Here is a 20,988-nt window from a genome sequence, read left to right on the forward strand (position 1 = left end):
ACGGTGGATATGTTCAAAAGCATTTTAATAGCCCAGACTTTAAAGCGACTGTACGGAAATGGGCTTTCATGAATAAACCTACCCTATAAAATATTTACCGAAGTGAAAAGCGTGACAACTAGCTCCAAACTCCCCTATTTCTAACATATAAAACAAATATAACGTTTAATAGTGATTTGGGAATGTAAACACTAATTTTCCATGTCAGCTGTCTGTCTGTAGAATCTGAATTTGATTTAGCGAGAGCTTATGAGGCAGAAGCACGTGTTACCTGCTATACGTTCCTGCTCTATAGGTTCCTACCGCGCTTATTCTATAGAAATGACGTGAGGCGCGGAAGCTGAAGCGTGTAACACATAGAGGGAAGCTAGTCTCGCGCTTCCCGGAAACGGGACCGCAGAATCATGGCGACCGTCTCAGTGTGCCAGTATCACCGCGGTGGTTTCAGTTTCGAAAACTGCAAGAGGTGAGGTTTATCATTTTGTGTAAGCTGGGATATAGCCGGTGAAGTGGGGTAGTTTTTATTTCACTGTTTCGGTGAAATAAAAAAGAGCTTGAGTGGGTTTTAAAGTCCTTTTAGCAATCGGTTGAGTCACGGCCTTTCTGAATGACTCAGGAGAATTTACCGAACTCATATGTATAGCGGGTATCTTTAATGAAAAATACATTAAATGACATTGTACGTTATGTATACAATTTAGAAATCTGTTTTATAAGGTTAACGTGTTTTTGTTTATTATTTTTGATATTTTGTTGTAATTGCTGGGCTTCGACCCCGCGCTTATAGTCTGTGTCGCAAGTTCAGACTAAATTAACAATTAAACTCTCAAATAACATTAGTTTATCCATTTTTACATCAGAAATCACTTTTTTTAATTAATCAAATCATTCTGCGATTTGTATTTGATTAGTATGTAACAGAAAAGTTAAAAGTTAGGCTAGATACGAGATACATGACTGACTGTTTTTGTAACAGCAAAGACGAAGCGTTGATTTGTTGTCTTTATTTATTTATTTTAAATGTAACTAATGTTTTCTGTTATATAAACCCAATTAGGTTGGCTTAATTTGGTTGTTTCTGTATAAATGTAAATATTTTGCACTAACCACAAAAGAGTGCTGATATGGAGGTGCATTAGAAGTGTCCACTAGTTGTCAGGAGAACTTTGCCGATGAATCTGTTGTTGACAATGACATGCTGTCAGTATGAATCAAAAACATAATACATACAGTACATATGCTGACTGGTCAAACCAGTGGCTTTCCACTTTTTTGTTGCTAAGGTAACATCTTATTTAAGTTCCTAAATAAGCGGAGTTTAAATATAAAGAGCGGAAAAATTATATTTCGGAAAAAATTTGAAATGTTTGTGTTGTTATAGAAATGCTCTTCTGGAAGCAGACATCAATAAGCTCGGTTTCAGCTCTCCTGCTGCTCGTAAAACCGGCACCACCATTTGTGGAGTTGTTTACAAGGTAAGTAAAAAGGGGTTGACTTAAAAAAAAAGATGAACTAGAAGGAAGATTGCCTCATAAAAATCATCTCTCTCGCTCTCAGGATGGTGTTGTTTTAGGTGCAGACACTCGTGCGACTGAAGGAATGGTCGTCGCCGATAAGAACTGTTCTAAAATTCACTACATCTCTCCCAACGTATAGTGAGTGCAAACACATCATAACGCAAAACTCACATCTTTGTGATTTACAATCCCAGAAATCCAGTGACATTGTTCTGAAACGGTCTCTCTCTCTTCCTCTCATTCTGTAGTTGTTGCGGAGCCGGTACCGCAGCAGACACTGAGATGACCACACAGATCATCTCCTCGAACCTGGAGCTCCATTCTCTGTCCACCGGCCGTCTCCCACGAGTCGCCACCGCCAACCGCATGCTCAAACAGATGCTCTTCAGGTAATGAATCATCACAGCACTCTATGATGTGAATGTGCACTACCAGGTCAAATGGTTGGAATAAGAGTTGTTAATGTTTTTGAAAGGAAGTCTCTTATGCTTACCAAGGCTGCATTTATTTGATAAAAATGCAGTATATACAGTAATATTGTGACACTGTAGACTGGAGTATTGGCTTTTATATTTAAATAGAAAACAGTTACTTTAAATTGTAATAATAGTTCACAATATTACTGTTTTTATTGTATTTTATATTGTACAAATACATGGAGCCTTGGTGAGCATAAGACTAATCTAAAAAAACGTTTAAAAAAAATGTAATTATTCCAAATTTTGATCTGTAGTGTATGAGTCTACTGTGTGTTTCAAATGTAGGTATCAGGGTTATATTGGTGCTGCGTTAGTTCTCGGAGGGGTTGACTCCACCGGCCCACAATTATACAGCATCTATCCTCACGGATCAACAGACAAACTGCCCTATGTCACTATGGGTGAGTCACATACCTATATGAATCATCTTCCCATTCCACCAAAAGGGGGAGACATTGTGTGTGTTTCTGAAAAGCCTTTGACTGATGCCAAGATAGATGTCTGTCTGTCTGACTGACTGGCTTTGCTAGTTGTGCCCCATATGACATGACACGTATCATTTAATGAATATCTGTTATTGCAGAAGACGCTCTATTAGATTTTGCTCTTTCTCACTGCTAACATCAGTGCGTGTTTGTTTCATCAGGTTCTGGATCTCTGGCAGCAATGGCTGTCTTTGAGGATCGCTACAGGCCCAACATGGAGGTACCCTCTGTTATGTGCATTTATATGTCTTTTTGGCTCTTATTTTAACGTTTAGAGTTTTGGGGTTGGCAAGGTTTTTTTTTTCCTGTTTGTTTTAGAAATTATTGCTTTTATTCAGCAAAGATGCATTACATTGATAAAAAGTGAGAGTAAAGACATTTATAATGTTACAAAATAATTGGGTTTTAAATAAATGGTGTTCTTTTGAACTTTCTATTCATTAAAGAATCCTGAAAAAAAATCCTAAAAAAATGAATCACATTTTTCACAAAAATATTAAGCAGCACAACTGTTTTCAACATTTATAAAAATAAGCACCAAGTCGGCACATTAGAATGATTTCTGATGTGAAAATGAATCATATGTGACACTGAAGACTGGAGTAATGATGCTGAAAATTCAGCTTTGCATCACAGGAATAAATCATATTTGTAATACATCAAATTAGAAATCAGTAATAATATTTGTAATAATAAGAAATTGTAATAATTTTTCACGATGTTATTGTTTTTACTGGGTTTTTGATCAAAAAAATGCAGCATTGGTGAGCATAATGGATTTCTTTTAAATACATAAAAAAAAACACCCCTAAACTTGAGTGTTAGTAGACATGGACATATTGACAATATCCGAGAGTTTCCAAAACAAACTGATGTTTAAACTTAGAAAATTCATGGGAGATAATCGTAATAAATAAAAGAAATACGTAGTAATTTTGGGTTTGACAGTTGAAATATGAGCGGTAAATTGTTTTTTGTGAATGCAGTATGCATGTAAATTGGTTAAAACACATATGAACAGTCTATTCCACTGCAGTTAAGATAATGTTGATGCTGGTTGTGTCGATCAGGAGGAAGAGGCCAAGCGTCTGGTGCGGGATGCCATAGCGGCCGGTATCTTTAATGACCTGGGCTCAGGCAGCAACATCGACCTGTGTGTGATCACCAAGGGGAAGGTGGACTACCTGAGACCTCATGATGTGGCCAACAAGAAGGGTGTCAGGTGAGCATCTCTACTGCCAGAGGATCATCACCTCATACACACCTGTCTAAACTTTGCAGTTAACACTTATGCACGGTGGCATGGAGGCAGTGATGAAATCTGTATAATCAGTCTAATTCACATGAACATCTGATTGTGTGCATTTTAAAAAGAACCTTAAACTGACATAAATGCCCAGCCAGCATATACACCTCTATAAATGAGTAAGAAAAGGCATGTTATGATTATTACATAATCAGCTTATTGCAATCATTGTGCAGGTAGTCTAAGTCTAGACACAAATGGTCAGTATGATTAACAGTCTGTTAATGCAGGCCACCACATGTGCATGATATTAATCAGATATTTTAACCAAATGAAAGGCTCATGCTTCACTGTTCCCTTTTAAGGGAGGATAAGATTAATGGACGCCCTGAGTGAGTAGCCCGCGTGTTAAAACGTGCACCACGTCTAGACAAAACTGTAACCTGCATGTGTTTGACTAACCAGGTGTGAGGTTGAAGTAGTTGAGTTGTTCAAACTGACAAGCTGTTTGGTGATTTTTCTCTTACAATCTTCTGCTAACATCATTATACATGTTTTGTAGAGCACCAAAGTGTATTTCCGTTTTATCTTGTGAAAAACATCAATGTTGCAGTCCTGATTAGAGTTGTGTGTGTGATTAGACTTTAGTTTCTTTGCAGGAGTTGCATCTTCTTTAATTTCATTGGTTTTTTGTGTGTGTGTGTATTTTCCTCACAGAACCGGAAACTACAGGTACAAGCATGGAACTACCGGTGTTCTGACGAAGGCCGTGACTCATCTGAACCTGGAGGTGGTGGAGGAAAGCGTGCAGACCATGGACACCACCTGAGATGACACAACCCACCACACTTTGACCTGTTTCTTTCCCCTATAACCATTGTCCCCAAGTCTTATGTGGTGGTTTAGTAATTTTTCATTATTTCCAATAAAAGAAGTTGTGAGTTGAAGTTTGTGTCTTTTCTTGTGCATCTTATCAGACTCTTCTGTGCTATTATTATTATTATTATAAAAAATAAAAAAAAAAGAAGAATGGGATCATCTATTTTGGGTAACCCCTTATTTTGTGTTTTTAATCTAAATATATGGCAGGCAAATTAAATACTGGGTCAATTAATGTCAAGATTTATTTATTTAAAAAAAAAAATATGTTTGAAAGAAGTCTCTTCTGCTCACCAAGGCTGCATTTATTTGATCAAAAACAACAACAGTAAAAAAGTAATATTGTGAAACTTCATTACAATTTAAAATAACTGTTTTCTATTAAAATATATTTTAAAATGTAATTTCACATTTTCAGCATCATTACTCCAGGCTTCAGTGTCACATGATCTTTCAGAAATCATTCTAATATGCTGATTTGTTGCTCAAGAAACATTTATTTTTACCTTCAGGGTTCTTTGTTGAATTCAAAGTTAAAAAGAACAGCATATATGTGACCATGGACCACAAAACCAGTCATAAGGGTCAATTTTTTGAAATTGAGATTTATACATCATAACTGCTTTTGTGGTCCAGGGTCACATATTTGAAATAGAAATATTTTGTAGTATTATAAATGTCTCTACTGTCACTTTTGATCAATTTAATGTGTCTTTTTCCTGGATAAAAGTATTAATTTCTTTCAAAACAACAAAATCTTACTGACCCCATACTTTTGAATGGTAGTATGCGTACATCATTCTCCAAAAATTGTGAATAAATCATTTGAGTTGTGAAGATGCGCTCAAGTTACAGTAGCTGAAAGGTTGAAATACAAATGAGTAGAAGTTTGATTTGTATCGTTTTGTTTGATAAAAGATAGTATTGAACAATATATTTGTTTATCACCAGGGGGCGCTAAATAAAAACCTTAGAAAATACAAATTCTCGATAATAATTTTGGGTCTTCAGAAAATCTGGGGGGAAAACCCTGATTTGAACAACACTAATGAAAATGGTTTAAAACGCTTCAGATGTCCTTCAAAACACAGCTGTCACAAAGTCAGTATTTCCAGTTACATTTTATTGTTAATTAATTACACATTTAAACATAAGAAAATGCTTCCTAAAAAACAACATCTTTTTGGAACAATGTATATAATGAATACTTTCATATGGTAGATATTTGACCAGATAACAAAACCGCTGAACTCACCGTCCAACACAAGTGTTTTTCCTTGCAAAACACTTGACAATTGTATGTGTGTGTGTGTATCAGAAACATAAAGAGAGATAAGTAACGCAACTGTACGGCTCTTTATATGCTGTTATGAATATAAGCCAACAGAAAAAGTATGTATAAATAGAACTACCTTGCTTTGACATCATCAACATGAGGCACTGGTCACCCGCCCTGACCAACTTTCTTTAAACCAATCAGCATACAGCACTGTGATACATCATTCGAAGGCACAACAGAATATATCGGCATTCCTTTCAATACAGATCTAGAGAAACGCTCAGCTTAAAACAGTATAGACACTGTTCGCATTCTCTCTTTACTCGTTTCTAGATCTTTCTATAGCTTGATCAGTTGGATTGAGAGAGCAGAGATCGCAGGTTTGCGCAATGGTTCTCCTCATTGCTGCAGGTGTGTGTGTGTTTGTATCAGGTGCTTGACGTCCACATGTGCATCTGTTTTGCGAACTGCAGGACGAAGCTGATGTCGGGCCGCTGGTCGGGATCTGGGTTGATACACATACTGACCAGATCTCTGAGCTGCAACACATACAAGGTGTGCAGTTTACAAAACTGTTCACATGCTGTATTTTCATGATTTGATTGTTGAGATGGGCTGTTACAGAATCTAGCGAGCTGACTACCTAGACAGCATCTTCAAAGTATTTCATATATGCTAGAGTTCAAATGTATTTTTTGAATGAAATTAATACTTTTATTCAGCAAGCATGCGTTAAATTGATTAAAAGTGACAGTAAAGCCATTTATAATGTTACAAATGATTGTTTATTTCAAATAAATGCTGTCGTTTTGAACATTCTATTCATCAATAAATCCTGAAATAAAATCTATCAAAGTTTCCACAAAAATATTACGCAGCACAACTATTTTCAACATTGATAATAATAAAAGCAGCAAATGGGCATATTAGAATGATTTCTGAAGGATCATGTGACACTGAAGACTGGAGCAATGATGCTGAAAATTCAGCTTTGCATCACAGGAATAAATTACATTTTAAAATATATTCAAAAAGAAACCAGTCATTTTAAATTGTAATAATATTTCCCAATATTACGCATTTTACTGTATTTTTGATCAAACAAATGCAGCCTAGGTGAGCGTAAGAGTTTGCAAAAACGTAAAAAAATTTACCGACCTCAAACTTTTCAAAAGGAAGTGTATATTACATTTTTTTCCAGGGTTGCTTATTTATTTATTGTTTGTTTATTTTATTTATTTCTGCTATAAAGCATTATTTCTGCCAATTTTTAAGAATTAAAAAAAGGCAATTGCTACTTTTTATATCACAATTATGACTGTTATTCTTGCAATTCAAAGAGCTTCCATCTCACAGTTTTGCCTTTGCAGAAATTGCAAGATATTTGTGCATCATGTGTTTTTGTGCTCACTGGAGTATTGAGATGTTAGCTTTACTCACTGGTGTAAATGTGTGTGTTTTGTACCTTCTGTGAGTAGTGCTCTGATGGCAGAGGAGGGTAATCGCACTGTTCGATCTTTTGGCACAATGAGAGCAGGTTCATCTTGTCACTGTAGAAGGGGCTGTGCAGAGCTGCCATCTGAGAGACACACAAATCACTCATAAAATGATGATCACGTGATTGCAAGTGCATTACCGTAAAATAGAATTTAGTTTGTTTATACATATTAAGGGACAAATTAAAATACTTTTTATGGTAATCAACCGTTGTTGAGCTTAACTTGTACTGAATTTAACTACACACTAATTTTAATATTACAATACACACCACAATGCAAACAATCTGCCCTAAATAAACCTCAACCACATTTAAAAATATTTTTGCATTTGATTTATTAAGAGATGTAAGTTTTACATTTCAGTTCAAAGACTCCTATAACAAATTAATGGGTTCAGACAGAGGTTGAAAACCCTGGATTTAAATGCATCACATGTGCATGATATTTATTTACAGTATCTCACAGAAGTGAGTACACCCCTTACATTTTTGTAAATATTTTATTATATCTTTTCATGTGACAACACTGAAGAAATGACACTTTGCTACAATGTAAAGTATGTACTCACTTCTGTGAGATACTGTATTTATTTAAAAAAAACTAATACTTTTATTCAGCTAGGATGCATTAAATTGTTCAAAAGTGGCAGTAAAAATGATAATGTTACAAAAGATTTATTTCAAACAAATGCTGTTCTTTTGAACCTTCTTTTCATCAAGGAATCTTGAAAAAAATCAGTTTCCACCACAATATTAAGCAACATAACTGTTTTCAACATTCAAAATGATTAGAAATGTTTCTCGAGCAGCAAATCAGCATATGAGAATGATTTCTGAAGGATGATGTGACACTGACGACTGGAGTAATGATGCTGAAAATTCAGCTTTGAAATCACAGGAATAAATTACATTTTAAAACATATTCAAATAGAAAACAGTTCTTTTAAATTGTAATAATACTCACACTTTTTACTGAATGTTCAATCAAACAAATGCAGCCTTGGTGAGCATAAGAGACTTCTTTCAAAAATTAAATCAATGAATGCTAGTATGAAGTTCTGAACGTGTTTGTGTACCTCATACAGCAAGCATCCCAAGGACCAGATGTCCGATTTGAAGTTGTAGCCGTTTTCATGAATTCTTTCGGGAGACATGTAATATGGAGTTCCAACTGCAAAAGACACAGACACATGTTAAGCAGGTATGCAGTTCCTGTGCATGTATGAATTTGAATTGACTAGCTGGTTTTGTTATTTCAGTCTATATGTATGCATGAAGTGTGTGTTTATTTGAGTGTTTGTGTGGATGGTCAGTGGTACCAAGAGAGTGCGCAGCAGTGGTTTTGGAGCTAAAGAATCGACCTAGTCCTAGGTCACCGAGTTTGACCTCTCCAGTAGCTGTGATGAAGACGTTGGCTGGTTTTATATCTGATACACACACAAACATTCACAGAAGAACAAAATAAATGGGGGCACATTAATGTAAAAATCATGTGTGTCTATATTAGAAAGAAAGTTAGTGAGTTTACCTCGATGCATGACTCTGCGGGAGTGCATGTGTTCCAGTGCGCTGCACAGCTGCACGAAATACTTCCATATCGTTCGTTCAGGAATCAACCTCCGCTTCTTCTTAAAATACTACACATGCCAGGGTTACTATCGTTAACTAAAACTAATCCTAAAACCGTAAACATTGTCTTTGCTTGAAATAAAATATTAACTGAAATAAAAAACAAACTTATTATATTTCAGCTAGTTGCGAAGATGTTTAATTTAAGTTGTAATACTAAAATAACTAAATAAACTAATGCTAAAAACTACAACTTAATAAAATCTATAAAAACATATAAAAAAAACTCATAAAAGGAGAAAAACACACAACAAAATTACTAAAACTTAACTAAAATTAAAACAGAAAATGCAAAAATAAAATCCAATTATATATATATATATATAAACTATAATAGTATATCAATAATTTTCAGCTAGTTGCACAGGCATTTAGTTTGTTGAAGTACTAAAATAACTAAAATGATACTAAATAATACAAAAACTTACAACTAAATAAAAACTCTATATACATATAAAAAAACTATGAAAAAATGACAAAAACACAACTACATTGCAAAAATATTGACTAAAATTAAAATGAAAACAGTAAATACAAAACTAAATTCCAATTTAAAAATATTAACAACAACTATAATATATATCAATAATTTTATTTCAGCTAGTTGAGAAGGCATTTAGGCTGAAGAACTAAAATAATTAAACTAATAAAATAAATAAACTAATACTAAAAACTACAACTTAATAAAAACTATATATCGTATATATACATATTTTAAAAAATTAAATAAATAAAATTAAAAATGAACAAACACACACACAACAAAATTACTAAAACTTTAACTAAAATGAAAATGAAAACAGAGAATGCAAAAATCATATCCTATTCAAAATATTAACAAAAACTATTATTATAAATTACACTGACACATGCACATTTAATAAATTGTTTTGACAAAAAAAAAAAAGAGGATCCCAAAAGTTATTTGGCCGTTTAATGTGTCCCAAGAGACTGACCTTAATCATCTGGGAAAGGTCACCAGCGCCTGCTAACTCCAGAACGATATTCAGCTCATTGTCTTCAATAAACGAGTCCAGATACTTAATGACGTTTGGATGGTTCAATTGCTGCAATCACAGAATGAATATGAAACATCACCAACTTTCACAAACAGAGATATGAGTATGAGTTTAAAAATGCACGCTGCTAACCTTTAACAAGTCGATCTCTTTAATGCAGTCCTGCTGGGCTTTAGCATCCATCATTTCAAAAAACTGAGAAAATAACACAATCTTACAACATCCACCCAGACGCACGGTTGTGTAAAATATGGTCATTTAATGTTGAGTAATGAATGATGAAATGGGTTCTTGGTTCATCCGTCACACTAGCAATGTACGGTTAAGTCAAGTGCATTGCATTATGGGACTGATTTTTCCACACAGATTTGCATTTAGTATACAAACTGCAACCGTATGAGTAGTATGTTATAATGCAGTTTAAAAACGTCGTTTGCACTGCGCTCTTGCGTTACTTGATCTTTTTATTTTGGTGCGTCAATCTGTTGAGTTACTTAGTATAGTCTTTATATGCAGTTTAAAGACATGTAAATGTTCACCTGTACTTTCTTTAGTGCCACTTGCTGGTTGTTCAGTAGACACGTGGCTTTATAAACCTCACTGAACTGACCGCGGCCGATCTTTTTCTCGATGAGGAAGTTGGACATCAGAGAATAGAATCCATATCCTAACATGTTCCTCTGAGAGACAGACAGAGGAACAGAAAGAGAGTGAGAGTCAGAGCAGTGTGGTAATGTCAGCATTATTGCTACGATGATTCATAAAAGCTTCTGTCTGCTGTTGACGAGTGTAATAACAGCATGTGCCCACGTGAGCCCAGGCCTGTGCCAGCAGCTGCACGTGAGTGTGTGTGTGTGTGTGTGTGTGTGCGTCTGTGTGTGTGTGTGTGTGTGTGTGTGCAATATGACTTAGGGCCTTGAATCTATGTCATAAAGCACACTGACCAAACTAAATATATCTGAAGTTACACTTATTGTGATGCTTTTGAATGTCACACATAACTGCATTAAGCAATTCAGTATTGTGCAATCCATAAAATCTCATGTGTGCGTGCGTGCGTGTGTGTGTGTGTGTGTGTGCGCGTGTGTGTGTGTGTGCGCGTGTGTGTGTGTGTGTGTGTGTGCGTGTGTGGTCAGACCTGGTCGTTCTGTACCGGCACTGTGTAATTTTGATTCTGATCTTGAAAGCTGTTCTGCTCCATAATGACATTCCAGACCTACAGGCAAACACAAAGGAGAGAGTCAATCAAAAGGCTGACATTCGCAGCGTCTGCTTTATCAAACGGGTCGATTCATTTCCAGATGGCTGCTTTGTTTAATTGTAGTTTTTCAGTAACAATAAAAACAATCCTCAATCGTTCAAACAAAACCTGGGCTCAAATAAGCAGCTGTCAGTGCTTTAAACCAGCAATGGATTATTACAGACGAGAATCATTATTACATTTTCTCATATTTAGGAGAAGTGATTGGAAGAAACACAGAATTAAGAATTGAATTTTGTGTTATAAATCATCCTGCATTTTTTGGGAGTGTATTAGCCTTTTGATGACATTCAACAGATATTCAATATTTTTATGTATTTATTTGCTCTGAAATACACTATTGTTGTTGTTTGGGATCAGTAAGATATTTCAATATATATATATATTTTTGAAGGCTAGCTATGCTCACCAAGGCTGAGGACTGCATTATTTGATTAAAACACAATAAAAACAGTATTTTCTATTTGAATATGTTTTAAAATGTAATTTATTCCTGTGATGCAAAGCTGAATTTTCAGCATCATTACTCCAGTCTTCAGTGTCATATGATATTTCAGAAATCATTCTAATATGATGATTTGCTGTGCAAGAAAAAAATTATTATCAATGTGAAAACAGATGTGCTGCTTAATATTTTTGCTGAAAACATGATACATTTTTTTCAGGATTTGTTGATGAATAGAACGTTCAAAATAACAGCATTTATTTTAAATAGAATTGTTGTAGCATTATAAGTGTCTTTACTGTCACTTTTGATAAATTGCATCTTTGCTGAATAAAATTATTTTCTTAAAAAAAAAAAACTGACCCCACCTATTGAACATTTAATCAGAGGAACATTTCAATCAGACAGCCAACTGTAATTAAAAATAAGTAGATCTAAAATGTTTCATGTGAGTAAAATGCAGTATTTCAAGTGTTGCTTGCTAAATTTTATATTACCAGCAAAATTATCACAAGTGTAATGTGAATATTCAACATATCGCCCAGACCTATGCTGCATCCACACCAATAGGTGTCAGCATAATGTCTAATACCACTGCCATTTATGCCACTAAAACATGAAAAAAATATTTTGTTTTAAAGAAATAAAAAAAAAACACTAATCTTACTGACACTAATCCTGACTCTAAACAATTAACATTTTTCCCCAATTTATGATTTTTTATTCTAAAGTATTATTAATGATAAGCAGTAGGAAATTATTGTTATATTATAATATAATATATTATATTATATTGATGAAAACATGCATTTAGACAAATTCTTCCTGTCCCTTAGCACCCTGTTTTAGTAAAAAAAAAAATTCAAAACACCCACATTCAAAATACTGAGGGAAATTCTTTAAAAGTTCTTAGGTACTACATGTAGGACATGAAACACATTACAGATCAAAAGATAAAACCTAGTGCACTGAAGCATGGGAGGGGATACACCATTCTACTTTATCCTGATAGTGATTCTGATACCTGCAAAATGATGCTTTATTTGAGCTTGACCGTAATGACCATGCCTAACAGATGGGATTGCTCGCGTCTCACTTAAACCTAACCCATTAAAAAAAGGTCTGTTTTGGTTTCAGTACCTATTCAGGATTAGTGTAACCTGAGAAAAGTGCTCCAAAGAATTCATCGCAAGTCTGCTGTATGTGTGCAGACGCATGGGAACAGTGGTTAGTGTGAATGAGGGTGTGTATGTAGTCTTCAGGGCACGTGTTTTCTGCTGCACTTTATGGCTTGACATGTACAAACAGCTCCTGTTTTATTTTAAAGCAAAATCCAGACAACCCTACTGACCCACATTCACAAATACACACAAACACAAATGACTGTTCCTGTAACATTCCGTGCCTTCGAGGCATAATAAAGAATTAGCAGAATGAGCGTGTGTTGAACACGTTTTTAAGTGTGTTTGTGTGTGCGTGCGTGCACATGTGCTTTAAAGGGATAGTTCACCCAAAAATGAAAATTAGTCCATTATTTACTTACCCTCAAGCCATCATAGGTGTATATGACTTCCTTCTTTCAGATGAACGCCAACCTCATACGTCATCCGCCCGGAACTGCTTCCGTTTACAACAGTGAGCGCAAGCTAGATTAAATGTAATATTACGTTTTAAATATGGTTATTTTTCTTACAAAAATGCATCGATTCACTACAGGAGGCCTTTGTTCACACCCCGGAGCGGTGTGAGGCACTTTTTATTATGGATGGATGCGCTTTATTTCACTTCTTTTGGACTGATTCACTGCAGCACCGCTGAGTGCCATTAAACAGCTTGGAAGATCAAAGACAATTTTTAATATAACTCCGATTCGTCTGAAAGAAGAAAGTCATATACACCTAGGATGCCTTGAGGGTAAGTAATTCATGGGCTTATTTTCATTTTTGGGTGAATTAACCCTTTAATATTGTCTTTAATGTTGTCAACAGCATCTATGCAAAGTTATATAGAGTTATTTTTGGATATATATTTGGAGATATATATGCAAATATCCAAATACATATCCAAAAAAATACCTATCTATCTATCTATTGATAGAAAGTTATACGTATATTTTTGGATGCATATTTGGAAATATCTAGATAGATAGATAGATAGATAGATAGATAAAGACAGTACGCTAAGAGAAAACAGACTGAATGACTGTGTAAACTATCTAGCCAACGTGAGTACAGTAATACTGCTGACTACTATAATCATACTGTAGTTAATCATATATTAAAATAGATCACAGTACACACAGAGCACATATTTTTCTCATTAAAGCAAACAAACAAACAAACAAAAACAAGTCAGTTCCTGCTTACAGGGATGAACAAAAGAGAGATTTTGGGGAAGGGAAGGAGAGGGTGGTCCTGTACCAATTTCCTTCCATTCATGTAAAGAAAAATGCAGAGGAAGAATTCTATCCTACCGCCTGCATCAGTGCCGCACACACACACACACACACAGGTTTGTTTTTTTAGGCGTAATGGTTTTTATACTGTACAAACTGTATGTGCTATTGCCCTAAACCAACCCTACCCCTAAACCTACCCCTTACAGGAAACTTTGTGCTATTTCAGATTTTCAATACACTCCATTCTGTGTGATTTATATGTGTTTTGAAAAGTGGGGACATGGGGTAATGTCCTGAAAAGTCACCTTCTCCTTGTAATACCTATGTCATACCCTTGTCATTATACAAATTTATGTCCTCATTTGTAACAAAAACGCGCATGCACGCACACACACACACACACACACACACACACACGTCTGGTTTACTATCCTTGTGGGGACTCTCCATAGGTGTAATGGTTTTTATACTGTACAAACCGTATATTCTATCACCCCACACAATCCTACACCTAAACATACCCTTCACAGAAAACTTTCTGCATTTTTACATTCTCAAAAAAAAAAAAAAAATTCATTCTGTATGATTTATAAGCTTGTTTCTCCATGGTGACCTCAATTTAGGTCCCCACAGTGACACGAGTCCCCATGAGTCAGTGTGTATTCTGGTTTAAGTCCCCATCGGGATAGAAAAACATGCACACATGCAAAAACATGCACACACACACACAAACACAAAAGGAAACATTATAACAAAGACACACATATGGAGGTGCAACACTCTGTTCAAACACACACCACTGTGCATGTTTCCAAAACCACACTGCCTATGTGTGCTTACGGTGTGTATTTTCAGATGGGTTAGCGGTGAATCGCATTTTTCTTAGAAACCATAGAATACTTAGAAACCTGACAAGCGTCATCTTGCTAATGCTTATCAACACGAGATTTGTATCACAGCGGCTATATTTAGAATCACATATAACACTTATGAAAGTGTATACTGTTTCTAGCATGTGACTTTTCTGGATGGGAAAGGGTGTAGTAGATAACTTTAAAAATAAAAATAACTTTTTACAGAAAAAAAATACTGTACTTTGTAAAAAATGACTTTTACTCTGTAAAAATGTTAATTGGTACTAGATGGTGAAAAACTGTAAATGCTTTAACATCACATGATAAGTAATTTTAATGTAAAATACTTTGTTTTACTTATGGTGGTTATCAGTATATTTCTGAGGTAAAAAGTAGATTTTAATTATATTAACATTATATCACTTAATGAAATATACAAGTTGTAAAATAAACAGGTACCAATGTAATCTCATAATACCTGAAGCATTGTCACTCACTGTATTTTTTAATGATACATTTCTGATGTTTTTTGCTTAAATTGAACATGATATTATAGATAGATAGAAAGATAGATAGATAGATAGATGTGTTCAGCAGAAGAAAGCAGCTTAGATTTTAATTTTTGGAAAGTAAAGTGCGCGCGGTTCAAGCAGTCTGTCTTCCTCTAACTCTGATGAGTCACGCGCATCTGTTTCCGCCCAGTAAAACGCTACAGATCTAACAACTCCATAGCAAAAACCCCCGTCACATATCCTCTATCTCACTTCCAAAAAGGCCCGAGCGTGTACAGAAACCCACACACACGTGTCTGATCAAACAGACCTGCATGATAATATAATTTGACTTGATGAAAGAAGCCGACATCAGTAGCCTACTGCATCGTAGTCTGCCACAAAAATGAACAGGTTTGAGTTGTTTGGCACGGATCTACTGCGCCTGGATGGAAACTACAACCAACTAATTATCTTAATAGCCTAAATATTTTGACAGGAAGAGACTACTTGACATGTCAACTACTTAGTTACCCAAGTTTATGCTGTTTTAGTAATACTGTGAAGACAATTAATATTTTGAAGACTTGTTCGTTTATTACGAGTTACTGAATGCCACGTGATTAATTTTCAGTAGCGTTTTAAACTACATTTTTAATATTAATATTTAATTTTTGTTTATTGCTATCATACAGTGTTTTTAACATGTTTCCTGTAGTATGAGTCATCTCAATAAAAAGGAGAAAAAAAAGACTTTTTGCGTCCCAAAACACGTGAATGGATACAAACAAACAGTGTGTGGGCGGAGTCAGAACGGCAGCTTTTCCTTATAAAAAACAAGCGCTCTGCAATACTATCATACAAATAACTGAACATTAAGAGCGACTTATCATCATCATAAACGAACCATAATCACATGCAAGTGTTGATTCAGAGCAGTACGTTATATTTGCACATATAATCGAAGTTACAGTGTGAAGGTGGGTGTTCCCGCTGAACTAGAGGAGCATTTATTTTATACTTAATGTGCCTTTTATACTTGCTTATTTCCCCTATACAGTATTTACAGTGCGATACAATTGTTTTGGGTTTATTTATTGCCATTAAAGCTTCTGGAAACATCCTGTAGTATGAGTCATCTCAATAAAAAGGAGAAAAAAAAGACTTTTTGCGTCCCAAAACACGTGAATGGATACAAACAAACAGTGTGTGGGCGGAGTCAGAACGGCATCTTTTCCTTATAAAAAACAAGCGCTCTGCAATACTATCATACAAATAACTGAACATTAAGAGCGACTTATTATCATCATAAACGAACCATAATCACATGCAAGTGTTGATTCAGAGCAGTACGTTATATTTGCACATATAATCGAAGTTACAGTGTGAAGGTGGGTGTTCCCGCTGAACTAGAGGAGCATTTATTTTATACTTAATGTGCCTTTTATACTTGCTTATTTCCCCTATACAGTATTTACAGTGCGATACAATTGTTTTGGGTTTATTTATTGCCATTAAAGCTTCTGGAAACATATCAATGAGCGGAATTAAGGCCCTAATATGCAGAAAACAGATGCATGAACTTTCAAAACAGATCTACTTTCCGCGCAAGAGCATTAGATGTGACCTAAAGCATATGCGATACTCGCACTGCCTACCTTGCGTCGATCCATGTAAATTTAATCCAGAGCAACTAAACAGCCATGTGTTCATTTAAATTCTCTCTCTTTTTTCCTTATTGCATTATAGCGACGTTATGCACCCCAAGAATAATTTGGCACGATCCTTCTCTTCAACATGAACACGTTGTGCAACTGTAACGCCGTATAGCGAGGCGCACGAGCATCGTGTTTTCACAGCAAACTGGGTTAAAAGTCACGCAGCAGTTGTACTTACCTCTCCAGCGCGGTGCCTCATACAGTTACAGGGCTGAAAAATGCTGCAAAGCCCCTTTGGTCAGTTTCCAGACTCACTAATGTCACGGACCACGCAAGTTTGAGTCACACCCCGCGCATCACATGGCTATGATCTGTGACTACAGTAAGCTACTTTCTCTGTGAGACCCAGTAAGGGAAGAAAAAAAAAAACAATTCCGATGTCATTCAGATGTTTCGCTCTATGGTTAGCAGCATAAAATTCTTCTTATTATTATTAAATGATAATAATTTGTTTCATAATAATTTATTTTATATTTTATTTAAATGTGACGATAATGTCACCACTTAATAACTAGGCTACTACTACTAAAATAATAATTATTATTTTATTGTTATTGGTAGTAGTAGTCATACTAGAAGTATTTAACAATGAGTCATAATTATTTTTATATTATATTATTTATTTTAATGACAACAACCACATAATAATAATAATTTAACAATAAGTAGTCTGATAATTATTTGTTCTATAATATTTTTTACTTAATTTGTTTTTATTAATGTATTTATATAATATTAATAATAATAATAAGTAAAAATGTAACAATAATAGGTGGTCTAATAATTATTTTTATATTACATTATTTATTTTATTTCATTTAATTGACAATATGAATACCACTTAATAATAAAAATAAATGTTGACTTTTATCTTTATAATTTTTTAATAACATAGTAGTAGTAGTAGTGGTATATTGACAGAGAGATGTTGTCTTTTGGAAATTAATAAATTAAGCTCTACAGCCTAATACGTCCCAACCCTGACCTATAGGATGGGTAATTTAGGCAGGTTGATATTCTATCGTGATGACATTGTTTCGGTGTAACCCCAAGGGCAATAACGGTACAAGAGCAAAAGCCCCAGACTTTTCATGTGGCCTGCTATGGTTTATGGAAAGCGGACCCACACCTTTCTAGAGTTTGCTGCCTCTCTCGGTCTCTCGCACGCACACACGCTCATTTTCAACCCGAATAGTTGTCATTCTTGTGGGGAAATTATGAACAAAAACACCCACAGACACCATGTCAAAGTTTGCTGTTGCAGACACAGTCGTGTTTGACACGTGTTGTACTAGAGGAAGTGGCAAAGATCTCTGTTTAGTGGCATTAAAAAAAGAATAACATAAAACGGTAGAGTATGTGGAGGACTTCTGCTTTTTCATTTTAAGTGTGTGTGTGTGTGTGCATAGAGGAACTGTGACTGAATGTGTGGTTTGTGGATTTTTATTCTTTTTTGAGCGGTCATAGGCATTTCAGAAATTTGAAATACACTAGCGCCCCCTCGAGGTCTCAGACAGTTAGAGAGAGAGAGAGAGAGAGAGAGAGAGAGAGAGAATTAATACCATGAATACAGTAATCATTCAGTACCACGACTAGCCGGTAAATTTGTGGGTCATTAGGGAAGTTTAGGAAAATGGGTGTAAAAATTATATAATATAATATACGTTTTTATGATATATAACCCATATATTACAATATATAATTATAGTATTATAAAATATAATGTTAATTTAAATACATTTAAATTTAACTTTTGAATATATTTTACACTCTTTACAAAAATAAAAAATGTGTATATAGATAGATAGATATGTTTTTATCAAGCAACTAAGCATTAAATTTATCAAAAGTAACAGAAAAGTTTTCTGAGAAAACGTTAATAAAAATAATATAGAAAATGTTTTCAATAGTAACATTTAAATACTATATTAAACACACACACACGCACACACAATTTAAATATATTGAAATTAAAAAAGGATTATTTTGAATTGTAATATTTTTTCACAATATTTCCAAATTTGTATCAAATTACACACACACACGCACACGTCTGGTTTGCTATCCTTGTGGGGACTCTCCATAGGCGTAATGGTTTTTTTATATGAATCAAATAAATGCAGCCATGGGTATAACAGACTTCCTTCAAACTCATTAAAAAAATCTTACCAACCTCAAACTGTTGAATATTAGTGTAGATGTATCAGAAAATTAACACTTTAGTACACATTTAGTATTTAATGTATTAAAGGGGTCATATGATGTTGCTAAAAAGAACATTGTTTTGTGTATTTGGTGTAATGAAATGTTTATGCGGTTTAAGGTTCAAAAAACATTATTTTCCACATACTGTACATTATTGTTTCTCCTCTATGCCCCGCCTTTCTGAAACGCGTTGGTTTTTACAAAGCTCCTTGTTCTGAAAAGCCAGGTGTGCTCTGATTGGCCAGCTATCGAGTGCATTGTGATTGGCCGAATACCTCAAGCGTGACCAAGCGGCAACCTTCCAGTCTCTCTCGGAAACCAACACGGAAGTGACTAAAACTGCAATTAATCGACTGGCCGCTAGAGGGTGGCTCCAAAAGGGAGTCAGTCCCATAGACTCCCCATGTTAAAATGCCCAACTTTACAGCAGAAAAAAAAATGTTTACAGCCTGGTACAAAAAGTGGTTTTGGTCTATATAGCTAATTTTGCCCTTCATGACAACTGTGAGGGGGTGAATTTTTCGTTATGCAAATCTTCCCACACAGTGACGTAGACATGTGGGGGCGTGTTTTAGGAGGGCGTGAGTCTTAACTTTTATAAAGAATATCTCTTTGGGTTTGAGACTTTAGTCTTTGCAACTTTAGGGATCTTATCTATTCACGAACAGCTTGTAACACTCCAAAGAGAAAGGAAAATCGCATCATATGGCCCCTTTAAAGTTTCCAAAGTAAATATGCAAAGACAAAAATAAAAGATAAATACAAATAAAAGATAAATAAAATAAGAAGAAAATGAAAGAAAAGCAAATACAAAGATATACTTAAATCACGTGTGTATATACTTTCCATGTAAGTGTCTGGTGTGGTCTGTGGGAATGAGATAAAGGCACACATGCGTAAACACGAACCACACACACACACACACGTGCTTCCTCGTGGTAAACACTTGGTCGAACCACAACCACAAGCATGAATTGTGCAGCATATAGAAATAGTCCAACTCAAACAACACTCCTTAATTATTTCTACGTTCCTCTTCCTCTTCCCATATTCCGGGTGAAATTCTTCATTCGACGACTGTGCAGAATTTTAAAGAACCCCTAACGAAGAGAAATTCCGGAAAATATTTTCTACAAAGTAAAACCAAGACTTCATTAACAGCTAATAAAAAATGCGGTCATGGAAGAAAGACAGCAGCGGATCTCTTTCTCTTTTTGATGCTGTGACCGCGTATCTCTGCCAATCTCTCCAGCACTGGCTGACTTCAGTCTCAGCTCGTAACTGCACAATGCAAACCACAATCACCTCAGTAGGGATCAGGATAATTACTTTGGACAAACTTTACACACGCAAACTCTCACACACTCACAGAAAATAAGAAAACAACACACGAGTACACACACCGCTCGCATATAATCAGAGTTAAAATAATCAAACGCCCACACACGCCAGTGCTGAATAAACAAACATCTTATTTTCAGAATGTGATTTTTTTTTAAGCCTAGTTAATCTTTTTCAGAGAGTTCAAATAAAAGTAACCACATCTGATTTTTCTCTGTGTGGGTATGGGTGTATATGTATGTGA

The 20,988-nt window shown here is 35.1% G+C and overlaps 2 protein-coding genes across 3 annotated transcripts; one reads left to right on the forward strand and one right to left on the reverse strand.

Moving 5' to 3' along the window:
• The first annotated feature begins 363 nt into the window (after positions 1-363).
• LOC107740207 (proteasome subunit beta type-7-like) lies at positions 364-4,674 on the forward strand. The gene is made up of 8 exons (XM_016552555.1): positions 364-466; positions 1,382-1,475; positions 1,558-1,655; positions 1,766-1,906; positions 2,282-2,397; positions 2,643-2,701; positions 3,552-3,703; positions 4,445-4,674. Exons 1-8 carry the CDS (start codon positions 405-407, stop codon positions 4,554-4,556), a joined length of 834 nt encoding a protein of 277 aa, XP_016408041.1. The 5' UTR covers positions 364-404; the 3' UTR covers positions 4,557-4,674.
• Positions 4,675-5,722: 1,048 nt separating this feature from the next.
• Positions 5,723-17,492, reverse strand: LOC107740205 (serine/threonine-protein kinase Nek6-like). Of its 2 annotated transcripts, none has more exons than XM_016552553.1 (10): positions 17,377-17,492; positions 11,170-11,247; positions 10,571-10,711; positions 10,164-10,226; positions 9,969-10,079; positions 8,912-9,020; positions 8,703-8,810; positions 8,460-8,554; positions 7,351-7,464; positions 5,723-6,424 (listed from the first exon to the last, which is right to left on the reverse strand). In XM_016552553.1, exons 1-10 carry the CDS (start codon positions 17,395-17,397, stop codon positions 6,314-6,316), a joined length of 951 nt encoding a protein of 316 aa, XP_016408039.1. In that variant the 5' UTR covers positions 17,398-17,492; the 3' UTR covers positions 5,723-6,313. The 2 variants fall into 2 exon arrangements, with proteins under 2 accessions (XP_016408039.1, XP_016408040.1); XM_016552554.1 differs by lacking the exon at positions 17,377-17,492 and adding an exon at positions 17,139-17,348.
• Between the last annotated feature and the right edge of the window lie 3,496 nt (positions 17,493-20,988).

Source organism: Sinocyclocheilus rhinocerous, unplaced genomic scaffold (genome assembly GCF_001515625.1).
Source record: "Sinocyclocheilus rhinocerous isolate Xijiao unplaced genomic scaffold, SAMN03320098_v1.1 scaffold405, whole genome shotgun sequence".
NCBI classification, from domain to species: Eukaryota; Metazoa; Chordata; class Actinopteri; order Cypriniformes; family Cyprinidae; genus Sinocyclocheilus; species Sinocyclocheilus rhinocerous.

Coding starts and splice junctions, on each gene's coding strand:
- LOC107740207 (XM_016552555.1), top strand. CDS start 405: ATGGCGACCGTCTCAGTGTGCCAGTATCACCGCGGTGGTTTCAGTTTC. Junction 1,907..2,281: donor CTCAAACAGATGCTCTTCAG/GTAATGAATCAT, acceptor TTTCAAATGTAG/GTATCAGGGTTATATTGGTG. Junction 2,398..2,642: donor ACTGCCCTATGTCACTATGG/GTGAGTCACATA, acceptor TTGTTTCATCAG/GTTCTGGATCTCTGGCAGCA.
- LOC107740205 (XM_016552553.1), bottom strand. CDS start 17,397: ATGAGGCACCGCGCTGGAGAG. Junction 8,555..8,702: donor CACTGCTGCGCACTCTCTTG/GTACCACTGACC, acceptor TGTCTTTTGCAG/TTGGAACTCCATATTACATG. Junction 6,425..7,350: donor CAGAGCACTACTCACAGAAG/GTACAAAACACA, acceptor TATGTGTTGCAG/CTCAGAGATCTGGTCAGTAT.